Consider the following 21,823-nt stretch of genomic DNA (forward strand, 5'->3'; position numbering starts at 1 on the left):
AGAATAAGCTAGGTACTTAAGAATGGGCTCCAAAACAGCTGGTGTGCCGTGGGAGAAGGGCACTGCTACAGCTGAAAAAAGCAGTTGTTTAAAGCCATTCCTTTCTGGAATTCCATCTCTTACTCCATGATGTAGGGTGATACCCCTGAGATACTTTTTCCTTTAAAGTTGCTCTTTCATATAAATATTTAGGATATAATTTACTTAGTGAGGCTGAAGCATCCCTTTCCCTCCCTGTGCAAGCCAGGCCACTGAGCACCACAGGTTTCCCAAACTGCCAGTCCACACAGACAGCACACAACATGGACCCTGAGTCACAGGCCCTGGCCTCTGCTGCAACTACTCTTTGTGCAGTTTTAGATGATACAGATGGTTATTAATAAAAGGCATCAGCAGCCACCACAACAAAGAACAGAACTCAGGTTTCCCCCATCTTTCAGATGGCATTTAAGCCAAAATAGGTGCAAGAAAATAATAATAAATAATGTCCTCGTAAGTGAAAACAGTCCTGGACAAGGTAGCCCATCTGTACGCTATCACAGACAGTCTTCTCCAAAGCTCTTTGAGCTTCTCTCAGATTGCCGTTGCCATGTGACATGCACAAACTGGGGCAAAGTAGCGCAAACACGGTTATTTAAAACATTGTCTTCTTTATGGAAGTTATCGGATTAGGCTGCTGGATGTAATCCCATTTAATGTCTCTGAGGGCTGGGCTCAGAGCGGCAGGGCTGACAGGTGCTCTGCGTCGCTGGGAGACAGCGCTCCCGCTCCAGCTCCAGCGGGGCACTTGGCACTTGCATAGCCGAACTGCGTTCCCAGCCTCGGACCTTACTTTTATAGCGGAGGCTATATTAATAAGACCTACAGTGGGCTTCCATCTATGCGAATACAACATCTATCCCATATAGTTCATCATGCATGTTAAAGATGACATAATTATTTGCAGGAAGGGGATCTCTGTGTCTTCATGTTGAGCAAGGTTTGACTTAGCACCTGCCTCAGAGATGACTGTTTTGCCCTCCACGCTTCCTGGTAGGTGAGGCAATGGTGGCACATAGCCCCTGTGACAGGAAGAGATGATGACCCCAACAGGTACTGCTGGCCCAGTGGGTGCCTGAAGCTGCTCGGTGGGTGAGGTCAATACAGCAATAAGCAAAGCATTTATAATAATAGTGCTCAACGCTTCACACTGCGTTCCTCAGTGGGCGCTCAGCAGGCCTCCGAACACCACAGCCCTGAGCAAGGCAGGTGACTAAATTCGGCAGTTCCACAGCGGCTCCCCTGAGGCTAAGATGGCGGGGGGTTGGGAGTGGGGGGCCCAAGATGGCGGGGGGAGGGGGCGCCTCCCCACACTCCCCCGTCGAGAGACTAAAGAAAGCAGGGCAGGATAGCTCGCGGGGGCATATTTAAAGCTTCCTTAGCAGCGCAGTCAACAGAGACGGGCAAATACGTCCTGAGGCGCAGCCTCTTTTCCTGACGAGAACGGGCACCCTGGGCCCCCCTCCCCGCCCCGGAGTCGCCCCATCCCCGCCCCGGAGTCGCCCCATCCCCTCAGGCGGCTCCGGGGCGGGGCTAATGCGGAGGCCCCGCCCCGCCCCGGGGAAAGGGGCGTGGTCAGCTCGGATCGACGCGGCTCTTCCGTAAACACCACCCAGCCCTTCCCCCGGCCTTCCTCCCCGGGAAGGGCCCATTCAGCGCGGGGGGAGACTGCCGAATCCCCTTCACCGTCGTCACCTCATCCTTCTCCCCGCTTAGCGCTCGGGCAGAATGAGGAGACACGGCATTTTTCGGCGCGGGTAGCGGCGGGTTGACCCAAGTCCCTCGCCGTTGGCAGGCAGGTAAATGTTACGTGTACCCCCCCCACCCCCCCGGCAGAGATGGACGCGCCCAAGGAAGGCACTAATAGCCCGGGCTGGGCATACAACCTCGGGGGGGCTGTTTAAAGCCCCGGCGAGCGTTGCGAAGGGAGGGCGAGCTCCGGGGCCGCGGTGAGTGACCGGGGCGAGCGAGGGGCAGGGCCCGGCGCACGCCTGTGTGTCCGTGCGAGAGCTGGCCCGGGGGTTGCCGTGCTGCCCTCCCGTGCGGTGGGGGCGGTTGGGAAGCGGCGGGCCTGGCGCTCCGCTGCCCCGGTGGGGCTCCCGCCGCAGCAGGTGGGTTTCGCAGGGTCTGCCGTGCACCCCGTGTCTCCGGGGCTGTCTCCCTCCCTTAACCGTCCTTCCCGACGGGCGCAGCCGCGGGGGCTCCCACACACATTCCCCCCCCCCCCCCCCCCGAAGCCCCGCTCCGGCAGCGCACAGCAAGGGCACCCCGGGCTCCTTCCCCGGAGGACGCGGGGCCGGGACTCTCGCAGGCGGGCAGCGCCGGGGGCTGGCAGGGAGAGTGTTACCCCCCTCCCCCTCTCTTCTCCTTCTCCCTTCCTCCCCACCCCTCCGGGCCTGTCCTTGGAAACGCTGTTTGTTTTGGTCGGCGGGTGCCAAACTCCTGCCTCTGGTAACTGTTAAAAACATGGGGTCGGGGGAGGAGACGGGCAGCGAAACAGATGGGAGGAAGAGGAGGAGCCGGGGGCGGCGGTGCCGCTCCCCCCCGCGCCCCGCTGGGGGGGCGGGCGGGAAGGGCCTCCCCGGGCTGGGGCCGCGTCCCCCAGAATGGCCGAGGAGAGTGTGGCAGCCCCGGCTGTCCCGCACGCAGAGCCGTGGGGACGCGCACTCATCCCCCACTTATTTCGGAGCCTATAGGTGGAGGGGAAGAGCCGCGGAGCTAGAAGGCTGGAGGGGAGGAATGTCGGCTACAAAGCTGTCAAAAGTGAGGCGTGAGGAAATTCCGTAACTCTTCTAACAAAGGCCCTTTTCTGCTCCTGTGCCCCGAGTGCTGGCAAAGGTGGGGTCAGTGAAAGGGAAACTCGAGCCCCGACGAGATTCTGTCGGTGCCAGCTTGAAGAAAGTAAGGATGTAAGCCCAGTAGAATACACAAAGTTAAGACATTTGTAGTGGTAGAACTGGACAGAGCACTTAAAAAGTGAGTGTGGATGGAGGGACTTATTTGAACAAAGCAGAGCTGTGGAAAAACTTTTCTTGAAGATGGTATCTGAAGGGGGGAAAAAAAACCCAACAACTTCTGAGCTTTTTTTTTCTTTTCCCCAGGTGCTTCATAAAATAACTTAGAAAGGGAGCCTTCAGGAATAAAAAGCATGTTTGTGTTCTCTGAAACTAATCTGATCTTGCAATCTCAGTCAGTTCTAAGTGAATGATCAAGTTGGGTGATGTGGCCGTATAAGACCAAGATGTCTTTATGCTTCTCCAGTGTTGTATTCATTGCATCTTTACTAAAAAAGAATAATCTAAATAGCAGCAGAAACTGCGATAATTTAGTTCTGCCCTGGAATCTTGGTGTTTGTACATTTAGAATATATATTTATCTTGGTCTGCCGTTTAGAGTTCATCATTTAAAAAAAGCCCTGCAAAATAGTACTGATTGAAAGAAAGCAAACTTTATTGAAGCCCACTGTGAAGGTATCCAACCTAATATAACAGTATACGTCAGTCCTTTTTAACGCAGGAAGAGTAGGGCAGGCTGTAACCACAGGCTGACCCTTTAATAGAATAAGTAGGATATTAAGCTGTGTATTAAAAGCCTAATATGTAATACTTAATGAACAATGCAAAAAATAAGAAGATGGTATTGTCTACTCAAGATGGTGAGTTACAAAGAGATCTTGGAAGCCTAAAGGGCTTTCTGAAATATTTTTACTTGGACATTATATTAATCTAAACTTAAAATTACACGTGAACTTGGCCTTTAGTAATTTATGAGAAGCTCTATGCTGCCTACAAAAGCATAAGGGAAAAGCAGCTCTTCCAGTGTATGCTGTAAAGAAAGGACCAAGTAACTTGGTTGTCTATTGTTGTAACTAATTAGAAAAACCTTTTTTTGGTTGGTACTTCCCTTTGATGTGCTCAATGAATGTACTTTTCTCTAAGCTCTTTAGCTGTCGGGCAGCATATTTAAAAATTGTAGATGGCATATTGAGATTCTGCTTGTGTATTCACGTATGTTCACTTTGATGTGCTTGCTGCCTTGTTTATCTTTTAAACTTAGAATTTAGCAATAGTGTTCTGAATCCGCAGAATGCACCCATTCTTCCTTACCATTCCATCTGAGGCCTCCTACTAGGAAACATATTTACTGTGGTAAAGATTGCAGTGTTTTTTCAGTGTGTCATCTCTTGTTACGTTGTTGAAACTTCTAAACTAAGCCTGAAGTGCTCTACTGACAGCTCTGCTTTCCATATGTGCATGTATTGTAGGAACAGGTATGGTCTCGCTACATCAAAATATGTCATGAGTCTCTTTGAAATGCAAGTATTTATTGCCGAAAGATCATTCGCTGTGTGTAAAGATTTGTATGTAAAGACCTGATGTATATAGAATTTTAATTTCCACTTTAATGATTTGGTCTTTTGGGGAATCAAGATTAGGGTAGAAAATGGCGATGCTGACTTGCCTCCATGGCTGGTTTAGTTCTTGCTGTCAGGAGCACCTTGCAATCTGAATATATGAATACTTACAAATTTGAATATTTATTAAAATTACTGTACTGACAGTTAAGAGGAAGTTCTTGAAATGATGATGTATAAATTGTGTGAGAACTTCGGTTTTTTTTAATGATCTTTTAACTTCTTCCATGTTCTTAACACCTAGACTGAAGCAATAGACACATCTTGAAGTACTTGTACTAGGTGAGTGATTTACAAGATCTTTTGGGCCAGTACACCGCTAACAACGTTAATCAAGTCTTTCAATGGACCACATGCAACGTTAACCTTTTGGAGGTTAGTTATTTATGTATAAATAAAGGAGTTTATACATGACTAAAGCCTGGAAATAGTGTTCTGATGCTGATCCAGAAACAATAGTGGGAGAGTAATATAAGCTTTGCAGGCTCTGTAGGGTTACTGTATTTAAGTGAGCGGTTCCACATCAAAAACCTGGAGCACGTTCTACAGTTAGGTTAGGTTACTTGTCACAACTACTTTCTAGTTAGCACTAGCTTTGAGATCTGTAATACAGATCTGAATCGAATAAATAGTTTTAGTGTCTTGCGTAACATTAACTAGTGACTCATTTCTAATTGTAACTCAGACAAATACAATTTCCAAGTCAAAAATATCTCAGCCTTCTGGTTTTCTAGGTTTTCTTGCAACTCTCAGTCTTGTTTAGTCAATGCTGTTTTAAACATCTGGGGTTTTTTTTCAGTTGCTTGTTAGAAATTACAAAATTGGTGTTCTAATAAAGAGTTATGATGTTAATGATCATGACTAACACTGTAAGTCTTGAACCCATGACCTCTATATCCTGATCAAAAGTCTCTCTTACTGGCTTCTCCAGTAAGGTAACAAACTGTCAGCTGTGTTTTTGCTGATATGATTAATTCTTTTCACAAAAAGCAGCATAAAACATTACATAAATAAGGCACTCAAATACATTCTCTTTCCTCTTGGGAGAGGAGCAGGAGGAGTAAACATATAGGTAACAAATGTTAATCATCTCAATTAACAGAGGAGTAGCCATCAGTTAATACGTCATCAAGTTATAAAGGCCTATTTAGGATGAGCTGGTACCCAAAAAATCAAACACTCCTAAGCTGTAACTAGGTGCCAGCGTAAAGAAATCTTCACTCTTACTCGCTTTTGTCTGCCTTTTGTCCCAACAATATGTTGATTCACATAAATAGACACAAAGATCATCCTTTTGCTGCTGAAAGTGGCTTTTCCCAAGTTCATCAGTTGCAGAGTATTCTTTGCCTGCTGAAGTTGATGCAGTTTAATCGTAAATGAAGTCATCTTTCTTAAATTTGCTGATGGAAAGCGTTGTTGGCTGTGTCCCTTCATAAAGGCTACTGCAGAATGCTCCGTGGCCATAATCAAAGATGGACAGCTATTTTTGGTATCTGGGCCAAATTCCTTTGGTAGTAATTATGGCTGACTTCCAGTTTCTCATTTTAATATGATTATGAACATACTTTTCACTTCCTGTCATACAACTACTAATCATCTCTATTGCACTATGCAGCTGCCCAAATTCTCTGCAGTTGCAGATTATCTGCCTGGGAGGCAGTTTCTTTATGTAGACAGAAGCACTATGAAGCATGATGCTTCTCAGTGCTACTTGTCATGTAAGCCGAATGTGATGTTAGAGGCTCAGAGTTATCATTTGACTTAAAACAGAAAACCCATCCACCCTCACCCCTAGGAGGAGTATTTTTTGGGTCTATGCCATTGTCGATCTGATTCTGAGCAGAGACACGCCTAAAGTAGCAGGCCAGACTTCTAGCTACACCCTGTCAGAAATGTAGTATTCTGAATTATTTGCCTATTCTCCCCCAGCAACTTCTATGGTTGCTTCAGAGTTGTTATACTCAGTGCAGTCTGTTTGTGGAAGGAAGTTAATTGCTAAATATCACTTCTTGGTGAGGTCGGGTGAGGGATGGTAACATCATAAGATACCTTTATGGTTGTTGAGAACTTCCAAAATTTTGACAACAAGCAACTTCAGGGGTTACTGTGGGTAGTCTTTTATTTTTTCAATATAGCCAATTTGCAGACTGTCTCTAATACAACATTAAGGTATGAAACAGCAGAACTTTCTTGCAGAACAGGTGTGGCTTGTTAATAACTGTATAAATTTGCATGTCAACCCAGATCCTTTCTGTAACACCTTTTTAGGAAAGGCAGCTAATTGTTCTTGATTTACAGTATAAGGATCCATATTTGTCTTTTGAGAAATGAACAAAAAAAAAGATAGTAAGTGCTGGTTTTGTGTGGTGTGTATTTGTCTTTCCAGGTATTGTTTACTGTAGCAGCTAAAGTGAATCAGAATGCCTCTCAATGATGACCAGAGCAGTGATTCAGATTCTTCACGCCTCTCTGAAAGCACAGCTTCTTCTAGCGACTCTGAATATTCAAGACAGAGCTTCAACAGCGATTCTTCAAGCAAACCCAGTTCCCCAGCGTGTAAGCCTATTTCAACCTTACCTGCACCGTACATAGACAGATAAGGCTAACTTATCTCATTTCTCTTTGCTGTTATGGGTAGAACCTGGGATTCTGAATCTCTGTTTAAGAGTATTAAGAGAAAGGCATGGCTTTCTCTCCGCTGTGAAGCAGCGCATCTCCTTGTGTGTGGAACACCACCAGCAGCTGTATCCGTGGGGGTCTCCCTGTGCACTCCTTCCCTTCAGACAGTGTAAGAAAAGTGTGCCACCATGGACATCCTAATCTTGAGCTAATCTTGATGTTGGTAGCAGTCTCCCACTCAAGCAGATATGGCTTTGTGCAAAGGGTGGGTTTCTTCTGTTTGCTCCACATACACTTAAAAATTAAATCTGTAACTTAGAGATTTATAATATTATATGAAGTTACATGAAATTAATCTTGAACCCACATTTTTTTTTCTTTCATAAATATTAGGATCAAACAGAAAACACACACTTGCACAAGGAAGGTGTTTTGAATAATGCTAAATAAAACCTTGGTTAGGATGTGCTTCATGCCTGTAAGGATTCTTAGACCATGCATACTTTTTAGTGTCTATGTAAGTGAAGGCTTACGTCAAAACAAGCTTGTTAGTGGAGCTGCAATTGGCAGCTGGCTCTTTTTTATTACCAGTTGTCAAAGGTTTAATTCCAAATACTAAATTAAATGACAGAATTTGTGGGTTTAGAAACCTTGGGAATTTACTCTTGCTTTCCAATGTAGAGTTTCTGTTATGTTGTTAATGCTCATTTGTAAAAAGGGAGTGTAACTTACGATGGATCTGTTATGGAACATAAGTGGGGGGTTCTCAAGTCAGTAACTTCATAACCTTCTCTACCTGGCAATAAAACCCGTACAAATAAATTAATAAAACCTAATATAGCCATTATGTGCTCAGAATTATAATGGACATCTGGTATCTGTTATTGCCCACGCTTTTGGTCTGGTGGATTTTACAGAACAATCAATAGGAAATTTGTGGAATGCAAGATCCTGTTTTAAAGGAAAAAAAAGATGTCTTAGTTAAAATGTAGAAATATTAAATTGCTCTTCAAAACGTTTTGAGGCTTGTGTGGTGTTACGCTCACACACACCCCTGATAAGCTGGGAGTTTCCTGAGTTAGTGTTTTAAGAAGATATAAAGACCTGGTAATCCTAGGTTGTTTCTTCTAGAGTACTAGCTAGCAAGCTGTAAAATTTCTAAATTTTAATATTTTCAATTACACTTATGAACTATAGATATTTGGCTTGACTTGATCTTGTTTGTTCCAGCAGCAAGCCCTCCCAAGGTTATTACATTTGATGAACTGATGGCAGCTGCAAAAAATTTGACAGACTTGACTCTAGCTCATGAAATTGCAGTAAATGCAAATTTTTGCATAAAACATGAAGACTTCCCACAGAACAGGTAAGAGCCTGAATCTTGCAAAAAGCAGCATTGGGGTTGGGAAGAGAGGAGAAATGAACGGAGCAGCAAATTAAAAAAAAAAAAAAAACTTACAAAAAAACCCAAACCAAAGCATCTTGGAAGGCTACAGATTTTTATCCTGCATCTCCAGGAGTCACTGTCAAAGCTGTTTTGCTTGGAACAAGTGTTGCAGTCCAGCTGAGCTGATATACTGTCTTTGGAGCATGTTGCTCTGTCTTAAATGTCATGTGGAAGATAAAAGGCTAATACAATGTGAATGCACATAGTGGAGATGGGTATCAGTCTGTTCTGTGCAGTTCCAAGCCCTGTGGAAAAGATGAAATGGTGGCCGCCTCTGCAGTCATATGTAGTATCTCATTGGTGCCATAAAGATAGAGCTTATCATGAACGTAGCTGTAATTAGCTAGCCCAGAACAGTTGCAAAAATGCCTGGAGATCTAGAGGAAGTGAGTAGGATCTAGAGGAACTTCCCTAGAAGGTAGCTAAAATGTTCTTGCTTACAGACATGTCTAATTTAAAAATGACCTGATCTTTACTTTGAGAAAACTTACATAAAAAGCAAACAGGCTTTTAATTGCACAAGTCCCTTGACTGATAATTTGTTACATGACACAATAGTTTTTGAGAAAGCTTAGTAGCTAACATACCAGGTTAGGACAATGAATACAAATTCACTAAGGAAAAAGGAAAGGTAATATCTCTTTACCTATATCTGAGTTGCCAGCAGCACTTTATAAAATACAGGTGTTTCAGGAAAGACTCGTCAGTCTAGACCACATTTTGGGAGCTGATGATCCACAGCCCAAGAAAGATATGGTTGCAGGGCACAATCGGTGGTGAGGTGGTGTGTGCTTCCCAACAAATGATCAGTCTCTTAGTTTCACCTAACACTTTTACCAAGGATGAACACTAGTTGGGAGTCTTTTCTGGATCTAATTGACTTATTCCACAGCTTTGCAGGCACAGTGAAACAAATTGTACACAAGGCATTTTGGGATCATTTGGAATCAGAACTGAATGAAGATCCTCCGGAATATGAACATGCTATCAAGCTTTTTGAGGAAATTAAGGAGGTAATGATCTTCTTTCCCCTGTGCCCCAGTATTGTTTTGTCAGCTTAGGTCTGAGAGTCCCTTACTTCACTGAAGGGTCTGCTAACTCAGTCAAGCTAACACCCTCAAGTTCTTTCTTCGAAGGTGAAACCATGATTATTCAGAACTGCAAATATGTGTCTATTTCTATTAATCATGAAGATGTCCATGAACACACAGTGGCATGTCCACTCAGCTTTCATTGCATGATGGTTAGTTGCAAGTCAGCTCTTTTCTCAAAGCTTCACATCTCTACTAGCCTCTTTGTAGCAACACAGTGTGAGCTTGGGGCATGAACAGGAGTATAAACATGACTGCACCTGCCCAAATAGACTTTGTTTGTCACACAAGGGAGCATACAAAGGTTCAATCATGGCACAATACTAAGTCTTTCAAAATTTTAAGTTGGTAAATGTTTATTTTACAGGGCAGCCTCCTAGTTTTTGAAAGAGTCTCATTGTTGACATGCTTTCTGGCTTACTGGCTCTGAGGATTTTTGCAGAACTGTACTGTGATCCTTTTAACAGTCCTTTTCTCCTGCTACCTTAGATAATGTTCAGTCTTGTTATAGCTGGTCAGCTAAATACAGTTGTTGACATTAATATTAAAATTTTACTTCAGTGTGTGGTTTGTTTTTTATTGGTAACACTTTCTTTTTTTTTTCCTACTTTAGATTCTTCTTTCCTTCCTGACTCCTGGAGCAAACAGGATTCAAAATCAAATTTGTGAAGTTCTAGATACAGATCTTATAAGACAGCAGGCAGAACATAATGCTGTTGATATTCATGGGCTAGCTAACTATATCATCAACACTATGGGAAAGTTATGTGCTCCAATAAGAGACAACGATATAAAACAGTTAAAAGCAACTGACAATATCGTAGAATTACTGAGGTTGGTATTTGGGTGTGTGTGGTTTTTGGTTTTTTTTTAGAGGAAACACCTCTTCTCTGAAAGAGTACTGGGCAGTGGAAGAGGCGGGTAAAGTCTTAAAAAAGTCTTAAATTGTGTCAGTTTACATAACATCTGTTTTCAAACTATAGGAAAACTTATTTCTATACAAAAGCATTAAAGGGGAGGAGCTATGACACTGTAACCAGAATATTATATGTGTCTTACTTTCAGTGAAAGGGCTAGAATGCCTAGATCAAACACTATCAGCTCTGAATATCTAAGCCACTGAACAAAAAGCACTTTTGCAATAACTTGTGTTTCGGAGACTGCTTTTTCAGTCTTGTTCATTCTTACAAAATTTAAGCAGCATGCTTATCCTGTTTCTTCTTGAAGCGTTTATTGCATGCTTCCTCTGGGAGGCCAAACTTTGGATTTCAGTTCTCTTTAGGAAGATCTTACTACTTGAACTTGAGTAAAACACTTGCATAAAAGGGCAGAAGCTGGTTTATTGCTCCTTTGGTACACGGAAATATTAAAAGTAAGTGGTAGTTTTGTTGCAACTTGGATCATATATAGGGACCCAAGCAACTAGGTCAGAAGGATTGTTTCTCTTGGTGCAATTAGTGACTAAAAAATTAAAATCTGTTCATTTAGGCTGAAATGTACCAATTGATACAGTTCTTGAAAACCCTTCTCTTCCTGTTAGGGGGTTGTAGCCTTTAGTGATGTTACATATTTGTCCTGTTCTTTAACTTACACCAAGCCTTATACGCAATACTCTTCCAAGTATCCTGGAAGATAGGTAATGTCTGTTATGCTGAAATACCGTGAAGGAGTTAATTTCTCCCAGAACTGAAATTAAAGTGCTAATCTAGGTGTACCTCATATGCGCTGGTTAAAAGCAATAGACTCTCGTAATTGTCAAATTTTGAACTCCTCCTTTCAGACAAATATTCCATGTTTTGGACCTGATGAAAGTGGATATGGCTAACTACACAATTCAAAACCTTAGGCCATACCTTCAGCGTAATTTGGTGGACTACGAAAGAACAAAATTCCAGGAAATTCTTGAAGAAACACCAAGTAGGTATCATGCTATATTTAATTTAAAGCTTTCTTTAAAAAGAGGACTATTTAAAGACATGCTATAAAATCTATCAGTTGGAGTTAATTTGGAGGAAAATGTCGATTTCTTGTCAAAGGATTTTTGCATTAGTTAGATGCAGACAAGCAAGCTACCAATGTGGAATTGCTTAACTTGCTATAAAGTGTGTTTATGTGTAGTCTGGGGTGCTTTCAGACAAACTTTCATTTGCTAAATCGGTTGGTATCTGAAAAACAATAAACAGTGGCTCTTACTGTCTGGAGGCAGAAGCCCTACATACTGAAAGATGGGACTTTATCTCTTTTTTTTTTATGCAACAAGTCTGTTGTTCATCTGAAGTAAACACGTAAAACCAGTTAGTGTGCCCAAAAGTTGGGAGGGACAGGATCAATTTTTTAATAAAAGGCAGGCTCTAAGGGAAACTTCTTAGGTGATGCAAAGTCAACTTGATCCACTATTAAAGGTTTCGTGTAATGTGGCTAAACAATCTTCAGGAAAACAGATTTTCCAAGAAGAAAAAGTAAACTTATTAACATCTGGAGCAGGGGCTTCTAAAATGGGAACCTTGAGCTGTTGATACGGCCTGCTGTGTTTATATATACAGCCTGTGAAAGAACTCTTCAAAAACTTTTGATTTGCTCTTAATATAGTTTATCTCCCATCACCTCTACTTTCCAGTCCTGTGCCCCAACCATTAAGTGGCCTCCCTGAAAGAAAGGCTTTGGGAACTCAGACTTTGAGGCTTTTTTTTTTTTTTTACCCAAAAATGTTGGCTGAAGTCTAAGAACTTCGTTTTGGGTTTGTACAAGCTAGCTAGAATATTAAGGTCACCAATGGAAGAAGATCAGTGAAAAAAAAGTGAGGGAGGGAATTTACATGTGTGAAGACTCAGCTGTTGGCTATGTTTGTTTAGTCTTCAGAAGTTCAATGCTCTTCTGTATGTGTACAACTCTTTTCCTGAAGCTGGTGCTTATTTTGATGAAAGCATGCAGTAAATCTGTGCGGATTTGCAATGCTTAGGTGCCCTGGATCTCACAACAGAATGGATAAAGGAATCAATAGAAGATGAATTGTCATCTATTTCTGATGAATCTTCGTCATCCCCTGGTGCTGATAGTAGTTCTAAACGAATTATTAGTCCTACACTGGTGCTAAACAACGGCTACTTGAAACTGTTACAATGGGATTATCGCAAAACAATTCCAGAGGTAAGAAGTATATTTCAAAAACATTGACTTAGTATAATAATCCTGATATTGTCATCAATAAGTGTTCTCTTGCACTTCTTAAATTTCTGAATAGTAAATTTGGAATTTGGAGAGTATATGCTAATATCGTTTCTGAAATATGGGCAAGTCAATGACTAGAAGAGAACGCGCTCAAAGTTGTTTTCCCTCTATCCACTCATAGCTCACCAGCTCCACCCAAAGAGCAGTCTTGGCCACAGTCAAAGGGTGGGCCTTGTACTGACAGCACTTGGCTCTCTCTGTCTTTGAGAGAACTGACTTACAGCATTGTGTTTTCCTAACAGCAGCAGGAATTGGTGGGATCACTCTTGCTTTAGGATAGAACCAGTAAAAACCTGCAGCCCTCTAACGTAGATATTCACCCTTTCTCAGTGCATATAAACTATTGCTTCAAGAATCAGTGTTCAGTTTTTCCCTCCAACTCCTGATTACTGACCTCTGCAACTTTCCGTAAAGCCAATTTGAAATTGGCCATCAGTCAGGGCTAAAATTAGCATCTGCAGTGAGCGCCTTAGCTATACTTAGGGTGGCCTGGCAAAGAATTTGCTAAGCATGTGGGGATGCTCTTAGTGCTCTCAGTCAGTGGACTGAAGGGAAACTACCTTACTCTTTAGCTTCCTTCGAACAGCTTTGAATAAGAGGTATACAGAGGAATCCTCTGGTGGATCTAGCTTGTCGTACTATGAAATTACTATGAAACAGTTGGATGTTAATGCCCCTGTGCCTCTCAGTGGAGGGATTTGGTTAGATGAACTTTTTCTAACCTAAAATAAGTCACTGCAGCTACATCTTGCTGTGGGGAGTACTTACAGTCTTGGTATCAAGATCAACTAGCTTTTTGCCTGTACCAGGTTACAGCACTTACAGAACCTACTCTGGTGGTTGAACTGGTGGTTGTCATGTGCAGTTGTTATCACTGTCCATCAGTTACAGATTATGGCACTTTTCAAAGGACAGCTGAATCCAGAAGACTATTCTGTCTGTAACCGTGATCACTACAATGTCCTCTGGATCCCCTGAGCATTCCACATCGTGGGCTGAATTGTCGGTCACAGATCTCTGTCAGCAGTGATGAGGAATAAGGTGCAATGTCCGCTGTTTCCTCTGTACCAAAGGCATTGCCTTTCTTCCTACCACAGGCTTATAATTTCTGGTACTCATACATAATGCCACTTTGTGCAATACCACATATTCAGGGTATGTCAGCTGCTGTCTCTTCTGACTTTGCATATTTGTGATTAAAAATATTAATGCTTCATTATTACATTCTACATCTGTCCTTTTTCCTGCCTCTCCCTCCGTATTCCTAAATTAGTTTTATTGTTTCAATTCTAGACTCTATTAACAGATGAAGTTCGTCTTCAGGAGTTGAGAGAAAAGCTCAATCAATTAAAAATCATAGCTTGCGTTTGTCTCATAACAAACAATATGGTGGGTGCAGCAATTGTAGATGTGCCTGACTTTGCTGACCAACTGAAAAGGATCTCTGTTCCCCTTCTTGAAGGCATGAACAAGAAGTAAGGCCTTGTTTTTATCACTCTTCATATTTTTTTTTTCAACAGGAAATACCAGGTGGATCTGAAAACGCTTGGAAACTCTAATAATCTATATCTATATTCCCTTTACAGTTTCAGTCCACTGCATGTTAGGCATGTTTTCAAAGTTATATTTTAATCTTGATGTTAGTCTACAGAATTTGGCACCTAGTACTGAAGTTTATTCATATCTCCTAATATTGGAGAGACTATGGAAATACATTCACTAAATTGTCTTGGCAGTTACTTCAAACCTGTAGGTAACTTACACTATTGGGCTGCCTATTTCTGCTGCCATTTGCGCTACAAGCAAGTCTGATGTCATCTGAAAGGGCATCTCATAAAATAGTTTTCCACTATGCTTTTTCTTGTGAAATGTGGCCCAGGATAGCATAAGGGCAAAATGAACTGGTGTCACTGCTGCACAATTTAAATTATTTTTCCCATTTGAATCACAATTAAGTCCTCATTTTATCTTCCACATGGAGATTTGTCCTGTATCTGCAGATGTATGTAAATCTGGAAAAGCAAAAGATAACTTTTCTAAATGCTCTCATTGCAGAGAGCAGGTAGAAAATAAAAGGGAAAGGAGACACGTGAGGTCACCTTACAACCTGTGCTACAGAAACTGCAAAAGTTAATGTTTTTCTATTTCTTTCTTCCAGAACTTTTGATCTGAAGGAGGCTCTGAATGCTATTGGTGTCCAGGTTTGCAGCAAAGTAAACAGGTCTCTAACTGAAAGAGGTCTTCCCATGCTTACCGAAGAAATGCAGAGTAATTTAATGGGTCAAATCGCGCATATTGTTGAGGAGAACAATCCCGTCAGTTCCTTGATTGGTTAGTAAGATAATAATAATTGTCTTATTGTACGTGTCTGTATATAAACTTATTCCCAGCAAGCTTAATCAGCTGTTTAATTATTTTTTAAAAGCGCTGTTACTGTGGTAAAATACTGGGTCGATTAAGAGTAAGGGAATGTTGTTTATCTATAGATGGTGTTCTTGGTATGCTGCAGAGCATGGTTAGTTGCAGTGAGAAATAATTTTAAAAGTATCTGTAAAAACAAGCCCAGAGATGCTAGTATTTTGGAGAAGAATTTAGAAAAATGAGTGCTATTCAGTCTCCCTTCTGTCAGTTCTGGGTTTAAACTTAGTGCTTGCTTTCTTTGAGTCTGTTTCATATTAGGTAACGTAACTCGCTGCAGCAGGTTTATGCTGTGTCCGCCTTGCAGGAGCCAACTTTAAGAAGCTTTCGGTATTGTTCCCCATTGCAACGCGGGCCTGGGAAAGAGTTGTTACCTATATGGTTGGATTTTTTTGCTGTGCTGATGTGCAGGGTGCTTAGAAAGCAAGTATGGCTTCATCCTGGGTTTCCATTTGTTCTGAGTGTACTTTATATTCCACTTCAGACAAACGAATCCAGTTCTTCATGAGAAGCTTGCTTGCTCTTCCGAATTTTCAGAAGTGTATGCCTACTATGCCAGGAGGCCTTTCTGTGATTCAGACGGAGATGGAGTTTGTCGGATCTCAGTATGCGAGCATCGTAAACTTTAATAAACAAGTGTATGGACCGTTCTATGCAAACATACTTCGAAAACTACTTTTTCCTGATGCACCAATGGGGAAAGCAGAGACAGAAACATCTACCAGTTGAAAAATATGACCTATTTCTGTACCCTTTTTTTTACCTTCCAAGACAGTGATCTGACTTCCCCACTAAGAACAGCCCACTGCAGTGACTATTAATGAGAGATCTTGTAAAATGTATGCAGATAGCTTCTAAAATTCACTGGAAAGAAATTAATTTCAATGACATATATATATTTAAATAGACTAAGTTTGTTTAATGGATTGTGTCACTTGTAATAGCCAGTGAATTATTAGTTTTCAAGGCAAGCATTTATTCTGATTTGCAGTGGGGGAAGAGCTGGCAAAGTACTTACTGTTTTGCTACCATTAAAATGTAACATTATGTTTCAATTTAAATATATTTTACATATAGCAATGCAATTATGAAATGTCAAAACAATTGTAGATAAAATGTACTATGCTTACATTGTATTTTTGTAGAGCAAAATATAATAATACAATTATGTTTCTGAAAAGACTCTGAAGCAAAAAAGCACAGCATAACTGCTTTTGTAACCAAAACCAGGTTCATACTAGGCCAAGTTCTGGTAGTCCTGCAATTACTGGAACCAGAACTTCGCTTCTGTTACATTAAGGAATGCCAGTATTATAAGCTGTGTGGAGTATAGCAGTTACAGAAGCAACATTCACCACTTAAAGTAGGAATCATTCAGAACTACTCAACTGTAATTGAGATTACTGATAAACACCTAAGAAACACGATGTTGGTGGGGGGTGGAGTGAATTTCTGTATATAATGTTTATAAGCATTTTGTTTATTCAGTGCAGGTCATCCAGATCTTAAATCTAATCTGTGTATGTACTGATCTTTGATCTTAATGGGTATTAAGTATTTTTTAAGTGAGGTCTTTCTGACCTTTATTCCCAAAAGCACTTGAGCGTGACCTTACAGAGTACCACAGAGCAACTTCCCCGTCTGTATTCTGTTGGATGAGGGCATAAGTTTTTCAGAACATGTTCTTGGGTCTGAAAGCAAGAGCCCAAATCACTAGTCATTCTTGAAAACATGATTAGATTGACTTCACTGAGTCTGTAAGAAATACTGCAGTTCTCTTCAAATTGCTTTGGAATAGGCCCCAATACTTAGTTCCCATTTAAGGCAACAGGAATCTTGCACACAGAAAAGGAATAGGCTTGAAATTGAGAAATGTGGAAGTAAACTTCTGTGAGTTTACACAGGCTTTATTTTGCGTATTTCAGATTACTGGGAATAGATACTGCTGGAATACATATTATAGACATGTTCTTGTCTATGAAATTGAATCATAATTTACTTGAAAATGATCTTCTAATATATTATCATATAATAGTCCTTTTAAAATGTCATATATATATAAACTCTATGTGGTACAAGTTATATAGCTTGTTTTTAATATTTTATATTACAATCTATTTTTTATGAAGAGATAAAAAGTTGCCCGTAAAAGCTTAATGTGTCTCACAAATTGTGTATGTACATTACTATGTCTATCCTAAAGGTCTAAAAACCTGGGCATTATTAGCACTGTGGTTTTGTAGTCCATTTTTACAGAACTGTGTACTCTTTTTAGTAAGGGAAATGACTTCTAGTCAGTTGTTCCTCAGTGTCCGAGGACTTTGGCCACATGTACATGAAACTTTCTTCAAAATGCCTTTTTAGAAAAGAGATTCTTCTAGTGCACTTCTGCTCTCTGTCCCTGGTAAAAACATTGCACAAAATAAAGATGAATACATATTTTAAAGGGAACTGTTTCCTGAAGCCTAAGAGAAAGGAACTCATGGAATATAGTAACTGTGCCACTAGGTGAAACAGGCTTGCTTATTTGAATATGAAATTTTGATATGCAATTTAAAATCACCAAAAGAAGAATGCATTTCAAAAGCAATTATGGGGAATGAAATCTTAGTGGTTTGCTACATCTTTAGAAATACCTGAACTATTTTGAGCTTCAGCCAAAAAAGAATTTTATGAATGTTTGAAGATGATTTATAACATGATCATGACATTTTTATCATATACTTTATATGCATTCTATTGTAAAAATAAATATCAAACTATAGATCTTTAATGTACTGGGGAAATTGTCATACAAGTTTTTACCAGTAAATACTCAAAAAATGAGGATTCATTGGGTTTTTTTGGCAATTAAGGTGACTTGCAAAGGGCATTTTATAGCATGGCCTATGTTTCAAGTGATTGTTTAATGTATCTTAATTTTTATTTAATGTTTCAAACACAGACATTGCATCTGTTTAATGTCATGTGTTGCATGCTGTTTATGCTACTGTGGCTGAAATGCACTTGCCTCTACTCTGAAGTTGTCCTTGTGAAACAAGATGCCATTCTGTAGCAGCTTTCTTTGTTGAAATACAAATATTTGAGGTTTTGTATGCATTAAATTTTGTTTGTGATACTACTAGTGGTGAAAAGTCATTTATGCAAACTTTATTAAATGTAATGGACTGTTAAATGCTGAAGATAAATTACTGCACTAATAATACATTGTGACTCTTTTCTTTTTCTGTAACTTCCCAGTTGAAGCTGGTGACTCTAATCCAGCTGCACAAATAATACTCCAGTCACATGCTTAGATCTTAGTCCTTGGAAGAAGATTGTATTGGGTTTACATGGCAAGTTTTGGTAGCAGGGAGGTTACAGGGGTGGCTTCTGTGAGAAGCTGCTAGAAGCTTCCTCCATGTCCAATAGAGCCAATGCCAGATGGCTCCAAGTCAGACCCACCACTGGCCAAGGCAGAGCCCATCAGCAACAGTGGTAGCTGGGATAACATAGTTAAGAAAGGGATAAAAAAAAAAATCCGAACTGTGAGGGAACAACAGCTGAAGAGAGGAATGAGAATAGGTGAGAGCAACAACTCTGCAGACCCCAAGGTCAGTGAAGGAGGTGCTCTAGGCACCAGAGCAGAGATTGCCCTGCAACCTGTGGTGAAGACCATGGTCAGGTAGGCTGTTCCCGTGCAGACCATGGAGGTTAATGGTGGGACAGATAATCCACCTGCAGCCTGTGCAGGACCCCACACTGGAACAGGCGGATGTGCCCAAAGGAAGCTGTGACCCCGTGGGAAGCCCACACTGGACCAGGCTCCTGGTAGAACCTGTGACGCCATGGAGAGAGGAGTCTGTACTGGAGCAGGTTTGATGGCAGGACTTGTGACCCTGTGGGGGACCCACACTGGAACAGTCTGTTCCTGAAGGACTGCACCCCATGGAAGTGACCCACGCTGGAGTGATTTGTGAAGAACTGCAGCCTGTGGGAAGAACTCATGTTGGAGAAGTTCGTGGAGGACTGTCTGCTGTGGGAGGGACCCCATGCTGGTGCAGGGGAAGAGTCTGAGGAGTCCTCCCCCTGAGGAGGAAGGAGCAGCAGAAACAATATGCGATGAACCAATTGCAATCCCCATTCTGGGCCCCCTGTGCTGCTGGTGAGGAGGAGGTAAAAAAAAATCAGGAGTGAAGTTGAGTCTGGGAAGAAGGGAGGGGTGGGGGAAGGTGTTTTAAGATTGCTTTTTGTTTTCTCATTACCCTACTCTGATTTGATTGGCAATAAATTAAATTAATTTCCCTGAGTCGAGTCTGTTTTGCCTGTGATGTTAATTGCCGAGTGATCTCCCTGTCCTTATCTTGACCCCCCAACCTATTGCTAGATTTTCTCTCCCCTGCCCAGCAAAGGAGGGGGAGGGATAGAGCGGCTTTAGTGGGCATCCAACCAGGGTCAGCCCACCACAAAGGTAATTTGTATACTTGATCATAGTTTCCCTCTTGGGAATGATTAAATAGATAGGAGACTCCAGACTGGGAGATGTTGGGGGGGGAGGGCTATGCCAGATCTCCAGAGTGGTGAGTGGCAATAAAGACAGAAGAGTAAGTAGCTGTTTGCTGTCTTTTTGGCTGCAAGAAGAAGGAGCATCAAAAAAAGGTGGTCAGTTTAAAACAACTGAACTGTCTTATTCACAGCAATGCGTAGGTAAGCTGTAGAACACCTCACCCAGAATACAGCACTGTTAAAAGATTTTGGTTGCAGGAGAATTGTACAACATGTAGCTGATGGATGTTCCTTTTTACTTCTATAATTTTTAATTAAAGGTGACTGTTGGCTCCATCTTGCTCCCCTTTTAGTAGCTTTATGCAGAATAACTCTGCACAATTCAGCCAGTCTTGAAGTGCTAACTGTACTGCATATGTCTGGGTCCAATGTGCTGAGAAGATGTTGAAAACACAATGTTTCTTGAACTTAGAGTATTTCTAAAACAACTGCCACTCAGTCATGTCTGGATTTTGATCTTTTTTAATCCCTGGTTTTGTTTGTTTTTTTTTTTTAAACCCTGTGAACAATTTACAATAGCCCCAAGGCAAAGTTACACTAAAGAATACCTGAAAAGCACGTACTGCTGAATTTTCAAATCTGTAAAATTGGAAAAAATTGTTTCTAAAAAACTTTTTTTTGCCAATTATGCAGTAGGAACAAACATTTTGGAGTAAACTTATGGCTGAAAGCCTGTGCTATCTGATAGAGCTTCTGTTTCCTGTAAGTGGTAATAAAAACTGGCAAAGAACTTAACCAACTGCAATAGCTGCTTGGTTTAGAAAGGGAAGAAGAAAGTCTTAATCGTCTAACTCCCACTTTTAATTTATTATCGTTTTCTATTGTGGAAGTAATAATGATTTCTGATTACATACTAGCCAGGGCTGACAGACCGGGTTGTGGGGTAATGCGTCATCGGACTGAAATAGTTGCTTGGTAAGCGTGTAGTTAGTTAGATGGAGGGCCATGTCGGGTGTTGTAGGATTGTCGTGTATTTCACCAACTCTCCGGGCCGACTGTCCACTTGAGGCAGGAAACAGAATGGAAGAGGTCTGGAATGTTCCTACTCTCTGGGCCTTCATGTGCGGGATGTGTGGAGGAGCCCAAAGCAAACCCAGTGAACTCCATTCATGCAGAATCCGAGCCAGAGCAGACGCGTGTGTGCAGGCACTGTTTTCACACTCTGCTTTTAAAACATACTTAGCAATTATTATATGTGAACCAGTGAAGACTTAACTGCCATGGGAATTTGCAAAGATGTTTCACGTTAAACTGAGGAAGATGAGTAGTTCCCTATTTGACTGGGATTTTGGTGTCGCTATAGCACCAACACTTGCAAAGAAAAAAGAAGGCAGTTTGTACATGATCCAGCTACAGCATTCAACACTAAGATCAGAAAAAGCCAGTAGCAATGCCAAAAGCTCATGCTCCACGTTGCTTCTCATGCTAAAAATTGCAAAAAATCAGTTTGTGCCCGAATTGCTCTGTCACCTCCGCTTGCCTGCCCCTGGGGGGACGGTGAGGAGGCCGCCAGGGCTGGGTCATGGCAGCGGGGGTGGCTCAAGGATTCAGGGGGGGAAACCCCCACACGCAGAAAGGCATCGAAGCTCTCTGCGAAGAGCCGGGGCGTTGGGAGAGAGAGGCCTGACCGCCCTCAGCAAATCCCCGGCCTTTGCCGTGTCTGTGCTCACCCCCGCCAGGCCTCCGTGGGCCCGGAACGTCAGGGCGCCGCGCCGGTGCGGCGGGAGGACGCCTTTGGCTGCCGCACCGCGGGTCCCTCGCCCTCAGCCTCCGCTTGCGGCTTCCCTGCCGGGCTGCGGGGATGGAGGCGCTGGCTACGGAGCTGGGGGCCCTGACTGCGGAGCAGGCGGCGGCTCCTGTGAATACGGTGGAGGTTAGCGGCGGCCCGGGGGCGGGCGGCGGCGGGGACCGGCCGGCAGGGTCGGCCCGCTGAGGTGTGGCTTCCCTGCCTGGCCTGTCTCCCGCAAACGGCGGCGAGGGGGTTCCTGCCCTCAGCAGAAAGTTTAAAGTTTGCCAATGGCC

At 42.2% G+C, this 21,823-nt stretch overlaps 2 protein-coding genes across 14 annotated transcripts in view; both read left to right on the forward strand.

The window, feature by feature from the left end:
• Positions 1-1,673: 1,673 nt before the first annotated feature.
• Positions 1,674-18,461, forward strand: TCP11L2 (t-complex 11 like 2). Of its 12 annotated transcripts, none has more exons than XM_054204202.1 (11): positions 1,674-1,838; positions 4,698-4,735; positions 6,840-7,009; positions 8,303-8,438; positions 9,412-9,532; positions 10,224-10,444; positions 11,391-11,527; positions 12,570-12,757; positions 14,132-14,313; positions 14,997-15,169; positions 15,741-18,461. In XM_054204202.1, exons 3-11 carry the CDS (start codon positions 6,874-6,876, stop codon positions 15,983-15,985), a joined length of 1,539 nt encoding a protein of 512 aa, XP_054060177.1. In that variant the 5' UTR covers positions 1,674-1,838; positions 4,698-4,735; positions 6,840-6,873; the 3' UTR covers positions 15,986-18,461. The 12 variants fall into 12 exon arrangements, 11 of the variants coding, with proteins under 11 accessions (XP_054060177.1, XP_054060145.1, XP_054060139.1 ...); XM_054204170.1 differs by having other exon boundaries at positions 1,675-1,838; positions 4,698-4,828; XM_054204164.1 differs by lacking the exon at positions 1,674-1,838 and adding an exon at positions 1,873-1,988 and having other exon boundaries at positions 4,698-4,828.
• Positions 18,462-21,547: 3,086 nt separating this feature from the next.
• Positions 21,548-21,823, forward strand: part of POLR3B (RNA polymerase III subunit B) — a 79,564-nt gene continuing 79,288 nt past the window's right edge. The window contains exon 1 of one of the 2 annotated variants that reach the window (XM_054211068.1): positions 21,548-21,674. In XM_054211068.1, the coding sequence (XP_054067043.1) occupies positions 21,603-21,674 (72 nt within the window). In that variant the 5' untranslated portion in view covers positions 21,548-21,602. The remainder of the gene's footprint in view (positions 21,675-21,823) is intronic. The other variant, XM_054211078.1, reaches the window with a different exon arrangement.

This window comes from Rissa tridactyla, chromosome 1 (assembly GCF_028500815.1).
Source record: "Rissa tridactyla isolate bRisTri1 chromosome 1, bRisTri1.patW.cur.20221130, whole genome shotgun sequence".
Taxonomy (NCBI): domain Eukaryota; kingdom Metazoa; phylum Chordata; class Aves; order Charadriiformes; family Laridae; genus Rissa; species Rissa tridactyla.

What these genes read in the sequence shown, in the direction of transcription:
- TCP11L2 (XM_054204202.1), top strand. Translation starts at nt 6,874, where the DNA reads ATGCCTCTCAATGATGACCAGAGCAGTGATTCAGATTCTTCACGCCTC. An exon ending in GAAGACTTCCCACAGAACAG is followed by an intron (nt 8,439 to 9,411) that starts GTAAGAGCCTGA and finishes CTTATTCCACAG; the next exon opens with CTTTGCAGGCACAGTGAAAC. An exon ending in TCCCGTCAGTTCCTTGATTG is followed by an intron (nt 15,170 to 15,740) that starts GTTAGTAAGATA and finishes ATTCCACTTCAG; the next exon opens with ACAAACGAATCCAGTTCTTC.